Raw genomic sequence first — 11,261 nt, 5'->3', positions numbered from 1 at the left:
GGAACATCGTGATGTTCAACGCGACGCGGCTCGCGGATCTCTAATCGCCAAACTCGCGCGACTCGATTCACCGTAATATTCAAACGATAAGGATTCGCTGCGGACGCGTTTCTCGCTCGCTGCACCTTAGAGCGGAACGGACGGTTACGCGGGATCGCAGGGAGGGAGAGAGATGCCGATAGCGGAGAGTGCAGAGGGTGCAGCCGCCGCGGGACACGGAGACCGCTTTGGATTTCGGCCGCGTGTTTACATCGCGTGAAGTTATCGCGGAGCGGTTATCGACGGGACGGACGGCCGTGATAGCGGCCATTTGCATTCGCGGTGACGGCCTGTGCTGTGTGGTGCGGTCCGAATGGAGAGTGTACCGTTTCGTTTTTGGTGCGCGTCCTAGCGTGCCCTCGACGATCCGGGCGAGATCTGTCCCCTGCCCGTACTTGATCGCCCCCGTCGTTTGCGAAGAATGGCGAGGGCGGGTAGCGACGTCTCGAGGACCGTGTGCGGGAACACGATTCAGGAGAACGAGAGGAGGCTGCGTGAGGCGCGAATTAAGAATCAGGTATGTATTGCGCCACAGGGGGGGTGGACCCCCTCCCCCCTCCCATGTGTGCGTCCCGTCCGTACCTGTTCCCTCTTCGCCGTGAATCCGTCTGCTTCTATTGTTCCGCTGTCATTTCTGTCCTATTTACATCATTCCTTGACATTCGTACATTACACTTACTAAATATCACTGTTTCCATATTTTATCTGTTTTCTTTTCAAGACCAAGAGCCGAATTAGGCATGACCTGAGCAAACTGTTTGGCAAGCTCAACCAAGCCGTGGAAGCGAGCTCGCTGAAATCTTCGGACAAGTCGAGCTTGTCGTACAACCAGAGCGTAAGTTTTTTCTCACCAATCTGAGCGGGCCCATTCGATGGCCCACGTCGTCTAGTATAATGTAAAATTTTCTCACTCACGGTACGCTGGAAAATTTCTAGGCACCGGCTAGATGTGAGCGTGCCACCGGGATGTGGGCCAACGAGACCCTCCCACTGATCTTTGCGTCGCGATTGATAATACACAAGATATACAGCAATATATGGTTTCGTGTGTTTCCCTAGGTCACCAGATGCTGGTATGGCCCAATCGCGGGATTTCCGCCTGGCTCCTGGTGGGGCATACGCATGGACTGTTCCAGGGATAAGATGCACGAGCCCTTTGACGTTGACGTACACGAGGGACCGTTCGGCGTTATCTCCGTATGCACCTCGCATGCCAACATGAACGAGGATGTGGATCTCGGTGATTACCTGACGCTCACGGGCCAGGTGTATCACGAGAAGCAGCCCAGCGCAGATCCGTTCATTCGCAACTACAAAAATCAGATACCATTGAGATTAATAAGGAGTTACAATCTGCAAAACAGTATCGCGCCCAACACCGGGTACAGGTACGACGGGCTCTACGTGGTCATAGGCTGCTGGATCGGCATGGCCTCGGACGGAACCAGGTACAACAAGTTCGCGTTGACGCGCCTCGCGAGTCAGGAGTCGCTCAACAGGCGTGGCAAAGGCACGGAGGAACTGTCCTCCGTGCGACGTTACATCCCATCGTCGGACCATCCGAACACGTATGACTTGAGAAAGTGCTCGAATAACATCAGCGCTACTACCTGCCGGAAGCGAAAGCTCAGCTACGGAGACGAGAGTCTGCCAATCGCGAAAACGATACCGTCGATCGACATCAGCAGACGGTCCGCACCCGAGAGTTCCATCGTCACGCGTCATGTCTTTAAGAAACTACCGAGTAGCGCGGAAAGCGTTACCGCAACTTCCGTACCTGATCAAAAGACGTTGCTGTGCCTTGGTGCGTCGGCTACTAAAACCCATAGTACAAACATCTCGATACGCATGGGCCTGTACGAGTCGTCGCACAGCTCGCAGGACGCGAAGAAGAGCGTCTCGACGATGTTGCAGAAGCCTTCCAAGCTCGATATCGCTATTCGCACGGCGTTGGACATGGAGGGTAGTCGCTTGACACCCAAGGAGGACAGTTGTAAGCCTGTCGAGAAGACGGATGTGGATATGGTGCGAGTTAATTCTCGGCCGAGCGAAAATGTATCCTACAACGGGCATGTCATGGCCAACAGCGTGACCGCTTCTCCGTTGGATAAACGTAGAGAGAATCTGCCGTCGGCCGCCGTGTACTCGTCAGAACATTCGTATTGCATATCCTCGTCGCTGAATAGCCTCAAGAATAGTGCAAGCACTACGATCGAGCGTAAGGAACAACTTCAAAATGCTCAACAGTATCAAGATGTACGAAACTTAAATACCGATAACGAATCGTTGCAGAAGTCGAATTCCAGCAATGAACCATCGACGAATTCGTTCGCGACGCACGAAAGAATCTTTGAATGCCATGACGTTCTGGAGACACCGAACGAATCGCTCTGCGCGCAAGGCATCAAATCCTTGGACTCTCTGACACCGGACAAGATCTTGAACTTGATCAACAAGGAGATACATCATCCTCTGTCCAAGTTACTTATCGGAAATGTGATAGGGCTGACGAGCGAGGAATGCGCGATGTGGAACGCGTCGAAGAGGGAAACGACGCCGGAGACCAAGAGCAAGAGGCACGCGTCGACGAGGACGAATCTTAGGAAGAGGCACAAAGGAGCGGACAACATAAAGGAGAACGTCGCCTGTTTGGACACGCACAACAGAAGGTACTACAAATACTCCAAATCCGAACGATTATTTTGGAAGGTAACGAAGCAAGCGGATGGAGCGGAAAAATTCGACAAATTGCTACCCGGCGTGGATCGCCAATCCTGTCCTAACGACGCGGACCAAAAACGTAATGACAACGTTAGAAGAAGCGATCGGGGTAGCGTGTCCAAGAAGAACACCGAGTACTTATCGCCGTTTCGCGTACAGGGTTCGCTTCAGACTATCGCGCAACACACGCGCAGCTCGTACGACATAAAGACCCGTCTGAGAACTGACAAGGCAGCGGTACTGGCGAAGCCGGAGTTTCCTAACTCGTCGATCAAGAAGAGCAAGTACAAGAAGCGAGATAGGGAAATCGCCAACTTGTCGATAGACGCCAATTTCGGTCCCGCGACGCGCGGACCCAGGAATCGGAGATTACGATGCAGAAACAACGCGTATACGAAATGCTGCGGTACCTTCAATACCGTAATATGTTCTCCCAACAAGCGACACAAGTCCAGCTTCGAACGGAAGAGCAAACTGAGCAAGGTCAACCGTCAACGTGCCGGAGAGAGACAGACCAAGGACAAGTACAGGATGACCAGTACGGTCCACGCAAACGGCAAGAATGTTAACAGTTCGATTGGCAAGCAAAAAAATCTCAAAGGTAGTATTAATAATAATAATAATAATGAAAATCGCAGCAATCACAACAATAACCACGCCGCAAGCAGCAAGAGGAAGGAGAGAGAAAAAATTGTAACCGTTGATCACAATGTCGCCAAGACTTCCTTCGACAGGAGCCTTCGGAAGAAGCTGACAATCCCTTTGTCGCATCATGCCGTTCAAACGCCGCGTTTACAATGCTTTCGCAAAAAACAGACCGAGAAGCCCAGCACGATGGACGCGACGACGCAGTGCAGACTTATCTCCGATAATCCGGAAGTTTACGTTATCGGACAACTGAACGATCAGAGAGCTGTCTTGAAGATGGAGTGGGATAAACTGGAGAAGCTGAGGGAGGCCACGTTGGACGTGTCCGATCAGGGGAGCCAGACTTGTCGGACGTCGCGCCTCTGCGCCGCTTCCACGCTCACGGAGGATAACGCGAGTCGCAAAAGCGACGAGGAGTACGCGGACTCTCTGCAGGATAGAGCGTCGGCCTTCGTGCCGGTGAACGCGTTCGACAGCGATCTGCGGATCGCGCGGCTCAGATCGATCGGTTTCAAGCCCATAATCAAGCCACGATCACCGCTGGCCGCCCATGACCTGGAGATCGAGAGCGCGTTCGTGACCACGAGCAAGGTAACGAAGCGCGATGTTGCCGAGGAGTATCACAAGTACGCGAATAACGAGGATAATAATGCGGTCGTTTACATGGACGATGAATTGCAGTATCAAGAAATCGAAGAGGAAGAGGAGGAGGAGGAGGAGGAGGAAGAAGACGACGACAATGAGAAACAATTAAGTGCGAGCGCGTCGATAAAGTCAACATTAAGAGGCGTACAATCGAAAACTAGTAACATACTTCCGGAAACGTTACCCTCGCGCGAAAACCTGGAATCCCCTTGGCACGGCTGGAAGAAGATCGTCACGAATAATCGATCGTATTGGATCGGCTGGTAATCGATAGTAGATCGCAGGATCTACTTGGGATATTGGTGAATACATACAAAGGGTGCTTTTTCGCTGCTGCGATTAGAAAAATGAACCGTTTTATCCAAACGTGTACAATATTATATCTTTATTTTTTTGCCAAAAAGTAAAGGCTGTTAACATTCTAAATTATTCTTCTAACAGTAATAATACGGTATTCGAGTTGACTAATATATTTTTAAGAAAAAAAAGCATCGACAGATTATTATATAATTCGAATTTCTTATATATATATATATATATATATATATATATATATATTATACATATAAATTATTCTATATATATATGTATATTTTCTATATGTGAGGTATTATTAACAGATGTTTTAACTGTAAATAAATAATGTTCTATTCATGTAGTTGTGTCTTATCTTTATTACGAGATGTAATAGGACAATAAAATTTGTTCACAGATTTTTTTTACACGTTTTTCATTTCGTTTTTAAACGGCGCGACAAAAGATTTCGGCACAATGTGCTGTCATATAAAATAGATCTTTGTCAACTTTGCGATCGTCTCTTATGCTTTTAAAAAAAATATGAGGATTATACACAGTTGTACACATAAGACACCGAATACCAAACGTTTACATCTGACACGATCTGCTCGGGTCGATCGTCCTTTTCTCGCGCATTTAATTGTTATATATATCTTCTTTTTGTTTTTTCTTTTATATCGAAAGGCTTTTCCGCGTAAGAAGGAAAGCTCGCTTCAACTTCTCCGCATTTTTCAGATCTAATCTACTTCGGTGTGAATATATACACGGTACGAATTTTTGTTTAACAGACCAAAAAAGAGAATAGTTTTGCAGAGGGACGCAAACATTCCTGCGGTTCCCGCGTCGCTCCCAAACGAGCCGGCGAATACGCGAGATTGCGCGAGCTCAAGGTTCGCTAAACGCATAAACGCGCAAATAAAAACAGATACAAAAGTGTAAACAAGTGTCTGACACGCTTACGTACGAACGGTACTCCCAAGGAGGCGGCCGCGATACCGCGCGTGAAATTAAGTACTATACAATTACCTTTTCTTATCCGTTACCGAGTAGAAGTAAGCATTATCGTGCAGTTAATATCTCTTTGCAGTGTCGTAGTAGAGCCACGGGTGTACGGATAACACTGCCTCAAACACACGTCAGCATAGTAAAATAAATATCTTCTATACTATTTTTTTCTTTACTCGTAATGTTATAACGTAATACATATATTAACATGGATGTAACATTATGGAACTATTACAGTGAAACGCAATGCACTCTTACGCCCCGCGCGACGTCTTTTTTCCCCCCTTTCTCCCCTCCCCCCCCCCCTCCCGTTTTTTAAGATCTGCGAGAACGTTCTTACCTAATTGAATTCGCGCGAATCGCTTAAAACGTATCGCTTTTCTCTCGCATTTTTTCTCCCTCGAAAGCAGGATGTCTTGGAGGTTCATGGAAGTCTCGCGTTGTAACGTAACGTCGATACGATTTTCAAGCGTAAATCACACATTTGCCCGTATATTCCGTGTGCCTTATTGAAATTCATCGTCGCTGCTCAGTAACATCGTTTTCTCGTTATAATTTTGCGAAATCGTGGCGACGCGCTGGTGAGAGGTGTTTCGCCTTTGCGGTGGTGGCACCGGCATGTTTTGCGGATCGTCCGGATCGAAGCTGGATACTCGCATACCACGTTGTCCTTTCGGGCCCCCTAATTGTTACATCATCGTTACAAATTACAGTGTGAGGAAACACACGAGACACACATGTCCGTGTCGGCGAATAAATTGCGCCAAAAATTGGCCAATCGGTCACACACGTAAATACACGACCGTGTCCCACATACGTCCAAAATTGTGACCGAATATACGGTGGACGGCTAATCATCTCCGAAATGTCACATTTACATCTCGAACGTTCTTGCTCTCGAACTGCGTTCGCAAAATCGAGCATCGAAATCGGTGTAATTCCAACGAGCTCAGTTTCCCATACTATAAGGAATCCTCATTAAAAACCACTCTCTATGCAACATTCTTATTAAAAAAAAATTTTACACCTCGGTACGCAGATTCTCTGAACTCGTAGAATTCTGATTTCGAACTCCACACGAAAACCGAATTAATAACACGTATTGAGCTACTTGAGAGGCTTGATCAGAGCAACAAAGTTCGAATTTTTTTTACACGTGATACAAAGGTGCAAGAGAAAAAAAATTGTATATATATATATATATATATTAATGCGACATAATCGCAATACAAACGACTCATGCAGATTATTATTAATATAAGAAATAAAATAATTTCGCAAGCAGCTAGGAATGTGATAATTTTGCCACTGTAAATGTATGCTGTACCGTTGGAGGAAAGAGGACATAATGATGTGCTTTACATGCTCGGCCGTTTCATACCGTAATATATTCGCATGCTACATGGTACCATGTGATAGGAATATAAAATAAAAGCAATAAAATTAAGTTACAATGTTATAGAAAAAGAAAACACAAAAACACGATATACTAATACCTAATTATCCTTTACATTTATTATAGAGCAACACTATAGAAATACGCCACTCTCTCTCTTTTCCTCCTCCCACTTTTCTTTCTTTCTTTCTTTCTCTTTCCTAAACTTGCTCCTCTTATGTGTTAAGTGCTTAACTTCTATCTTACAGCAGAGTTTGTTAATCGCAAAATAGATGGGTCTTATATGCATAATAATACGTATATGTCGACGATATAAGTACAACCCTTATTCTGTAATTTCAGCGGAGAATTCATTTATATATCGACCCCTTGTGGACAGATACCGATCTCTAAGGCATTGTGTAATTCCGTAAGCAAAGTATAGTGCTGTATGAAGTATCATTTCTTTTCGATCTTCATTTAAAGTCGCGCGTAAAGCTCGATGTCCAATTTCTTGAAATTAAAAAAGTGACGCTCTCTCACTGTGTCATATCTTTTCGTACGGCAAGTTGGTATTAACGTCTGAAAAACAGCAAACAAAAGTGCCTTCAAAGTAATTGTCTGAATCTAGTAAACCGGCACATATTAAGGACAAAATTTATGTATAATTAGTCTTTTACACAAGTAAAATATGATAAATATTATATTAGTGGACTATTTTTTGAAAGCAAAGATTTTCTCTATACTATCCGTGATTTCGAATTGGCTTGTTTGCGTGAAATCTGCTATACGCGTATGTGAGTGGAGATGTATTAACAATAATGTTGGTGCCTCTGCATTGGTCAGCAGTGAAGTGTCAGAAAGTACAAGTGAAGTAAATTATATATACAAAAGCGCCAAAGCCTGTAACTGAAGCGTTTGCAATCTCGAATGAAACGTGTATCTTGTGTAACTATTATTGGCATTATTGACATTACATGTCAGATAATCTTGCTCTATAATTAGAACATTCAGTCTTTCATCACAGCCTTTTATTTTATAACGTGACATTTTCTTATGAATGCATGAGAAAAAAAAAGTAATTTCTATATGAGACAACACAACGTACAAAAACTTAAATAAATGAGATGAACTTTTTACATCGCATACTATATCATGCTGTATGAAAATTGGGCAATTCATAAATATATCGATATTAATAAAAATAAAGATATATATATAGATTAGTAGATAATTATATAGCAAGGCATTAAAAAAAACTAAAAAAATTACATACCTGCGCTATACTGAGTGTACTGTTGATACTGTGGATGGAAATTATGGATGGCATCGGTCATTATGTCTTTTGGATTCATCGTTTCCTACAAAATATTATTGACGAATAGTATTAAATTGACGAAACAAAAAAGAAAGAGATCATCTCTGTGAAAGGTTCAGAAATATTTTATACGCACTTTCAAACTGCTACTAATACTTTGCATCGTCACGCTTCTACCCCTGGAGTCGGTAACACAGCCAGCTGCGTATACTTGGTACGGGAACGCATAACGTAGAGCTATAGCGGCGAACAACATCTCGATACAAATGAGGAAATTTTGGTAACCGGCGGAGACTGTACCAGCGCTTGTTGATTGACCCAGACTGTTTATAACGGGCGAAATGACGTTTGCTTTCTCCAAGATAGCTAGCAGTACTCCTGCATTAAAAAAAAATTTGTTGCAGTTGTTATTTACTTATTTGTCATTGAACGCGCGCGCAATTTTTACAAATGCTTGATATCGATATTACCTTGCCAGAATGACAAGAAGATGACGCTCTTCACTGTACAAAACTTGAGCACAGGCTCGAACGGCGTCAGCAGGTCTCTCGTAGCAAAGTAGAACAGAAACAGCCCGTAGAGCGCGAGCGACACGCTGATGTTGTAAATTATCGTGATGTAAATGTAGCCACCGTCCGGTGACCAATCGCCGTCTCTGTAATGGCCGAAGGCTTGCAGAAATATGATGACGAACGCCATCACTGGTTTAACCAGGCAGAACTGTAGGGTGGCCTGCTTGCAGAATCTCAGGAAGCCGATGGTGTAGGTCTTCCCGACCAGGCAACAGGTGCCGTACAGGCAACTGGAGCGTATCGGCTTGCCCCTGATCTCGGACATGATGTTGCCCTCGCCGCCTAGGTACTCGTAGCATAGCGACAGGAAGTTATATATAACAAACGCCTCGTAACAGTCCCGCACCGTGAAGAAGTAAACGTAGTAGCTCTCGCTGTTGAAGAACAATAGCGACAACCAGGAGTAGATGCCGTAGATGGGCACGATGAACAGGATTCGCACTATCCATCTCTGTTCCGTGGGATTCGTGTACCACCTCAGATGTTGATAGATCTACAAGCACAAGTGAGGAGGGAGACGAGGTGAGACGTCAAACGCGATCTTATTGTTGTTATCCTACTTGACAGTCCTTCCATTTACCTGTTGGCAAGTGAGGAAAAGCGCTACAAATACGAACACACCGGCGATGACCTGGGCCGCGCGGGTCTGCAAGAAGATCGGCGTCCCTTCCTTGGGGAGATCCGCCAAGTCGCTGATGACGTCGGTGGTGGTCGTTGACATCTTGTCAAGTGTATTCACGTACGTGGCGGCGTGCGTCCCTGTGACCCCGACACCATTCATACGTCAACCTGCTGGTAGGCACAGACGCGCGCGAAAGCACGGGTGATTATTTTTCCGTGTCGAGGGGACGACGAGAGTCGTCGCGCGCGCGTGTGACGTGTTTCCGCGTCGTATTCCGTCACGACGTTCGACGAGCAGGAATCATCGCGCGATCGCGTAATTTCACGAGCGCGAGGACGCCCGCGATGGTGGTGACGAGGAAGAGGAAGGGGGGGAGGAGGAGGAGGAGGAGGAGGAGACGGAGAGGCGGGAGAGGAGGACGGAGGAAGAGGACAAAGGGGAAGGAGAGAAAGAAAGCGCGTGCGACTCGCGCGAACGCGCGAGACGGACACTCGCGCGTAAATCGATACACACGTACGTGCGTAAACGGAGGATCGCGATCGAGCACGAGTCACTCTCGTCGGAGCTCGCTTCTTAAACGGACAACACAGGCGCGGCTAAGAGGGAGAGAGGGAGAAAAAAAACTCCCTGCGTCAGTCGTTGCGTTATCGTAAACATAAGGCTCCGGTATCTCGCGTAACGCCAATATATGTCAATTCAGCGTAATCGAGCCGATTTGTATCGCGCGTATCGAGGTGACACGCGCAACAATCGCGTCGGGTCGCGCTGACGCAAGTCCTGCGGATTCTTTTCTCTCCCTCGCTCTTTCGCTCGCTCGCTCTCTTGCTCGTTTCAGCAACGTACCCGTGCCCCCATTCGCGAAGTCCTCTCCAGATTTTGCAGCATACGCACGCTCGGTGTATGTATGCCTCTCCCCGCGAGTCGTTCCGTTCACGTCGCCCCTCGCTGCCGCCGTCACGGCTGATGTTCACCTTTCAATCCGGAGACGACAGCCGCAGCTGCCAGCTTTCCCTGTATATATATTTATTCGATGAATCGCGCGTCTCGAACGGACTCCGCGACTCCGGATGCTCCGTCCGCGAGCTGCCTGAAGTCGGGGCCGCGATCTCGGCTAAGCGATCAGCACCACAACGGTGACGCGACGATCCGTTCCGTGACGACGCGATACACGCGCGTATGCATACACCTATACACACGTACACACGCACACTGTATATAAACGGTACTATGTGGAAAATTGACTGCCCCTCCGCCGCCCTGCGGAACTCACGCCGTTTTTAGCTTCTATACTACCGTCTCTACTAATCGCACTCGCGCACTCTCGCGCTCGACACTCTCCGTCCAACGGGCTATCGCGTCCGCCTCCCGGGGCCCCCTCCTCGGTCGCGTAGCGCGCGCTGATCAGATCGGAGGGACACCTGCACGAGAGCCAGCCAAGACGACGTCGGTGGATCGTTCTCCCTTTCGCGAGATTCTCGGCAGCGCCGATCACGCTCGATGTCGCGGCGAGAAACGCGAGAACATACGGTACGATATCGCGCGAACCTGTTTTCCCCGAACGGAACGGAGCGGAGCGGAGCCAGCCCTTCGCCTCGCCGCGCCGATCCCGCGAACGGTTTCACTCCCACCACGCGTGCGTGGTGCACCGATTATGTGTGTCCGCCACCCGCGCACCCCCGCGGCCGCCACATTCTAGAGGCTGGGAAATCGTTTCCGCACAAGGCGCCGCGGCGCCCCGTCTCACTCTCTATCTCTCTCTTTCTTGTTTGCATTTCTGCGCTGAAATTGAAACGCGGCTAGAGCTGATTGTTTGACAACGAGATCTCGAACGGAGAAATTAAAATTACACTTCAACAATTCACAATAATTAATTTTTTTTCTTCCGCGAGATCTCGGAGCGATTTCTACTATAGCTATTTCTATTTAGTATCGTGGATACAGCTATATATAGGCATAAAAGAAAAAAGAGAATTAATTAGATTTCTGTAAGGAAATAATATAACTATATAAGTTATATAT

General features: G+C 47.0%; 2 protein-coding genes across 4 annotated transcripts; one reads left to right on the top strand and one right to left on the bottom strand.

Moving 5' to 3' along the window:
- The first annotated feature begins 273 nt into the window (after positions 1–273).
- Positions 274–4,532, top strand: LOC105453425. Its single transcript, XM_011695386.1, has 3 exons — positions 274–556; positions 761–874; positions 1,099–4,532. Exons 1-3 carry the CDS (start codon positions 461–463, stop codon positions 4,318–4,320), a joined length of 3,432 nt encoding a protein of 1,143 aa, XP_011693688.1. The 5' UTR covers positions 274–460; the 3' UTR covers positions 4,321–4,532.
- A 171-nt stretch (positions 4,533–4,703) lies between these two features.
- On the bottom strand, positions 4,704–10,902 carry LOC105453411 (transmembrane protein 184B). Of its 3 annotated transcripts, none has more exons than XM_011695357.1 (6): positions 10,086–10,902; positions 9,201–9,412; positions 8,519–9,113; positions 8,185–8,426; positions 8,007–8,091; positions 4,704–6,037 (listed from the first exon to the last, which is right to left on the bottom strand). In XM_011695357.1, the coding sequence occupies exons 2-6, from the start codon at positions 9,399–9,401 to the stop codon at positions 5,862–5,864; spliced, it is 1,299 nt and encodes a 432-aa protein (XP_011693659.1). In that variant the 5' UTR covers positions 9,402–9,412; positions 10,086–10,902; the 3' UTR covers positions 4,704–5,861. The 3 variants fall into 3 exon arrangements, with proteins under 3 accessions (XP_011693659.1, XP_011693665.1, XP_011693675.1); XM_011695363.1 differs by having other exon boundaries at positions 9,201–9,409; XM_011695373.1 differs by lacking the exon at positions 4,704–6,037 and adding an exon at positions 6,549–7,312 and having other exon boundaries at positions 10,086–10,897.
- Positions 10,903–11,261: the final 359 nt, after the last annotated feature.

The sequence above is a fragment of the Wasmannia auropunctata genome, unplaced genomic scaffold (assembly GCF_000956235.1).
Source record: "Wasmannia auropunctata unplaced genomic scaffold, wasmannia.A_1.0 LD336106.1, whole genome shotgun sequence".
Taxonomy (NCBI): Eukaryota; Metazoa; Arthropoda; class Insecta; order Hymenoptera; family Formicidae; genus Wasmannia; species Wasmannia auropunctata.
The sequence above is the reverse complement of the archived record's forward strand: the minus strand, read 5'-3'. Positions and strand labels throughout refer to the sequence as shown.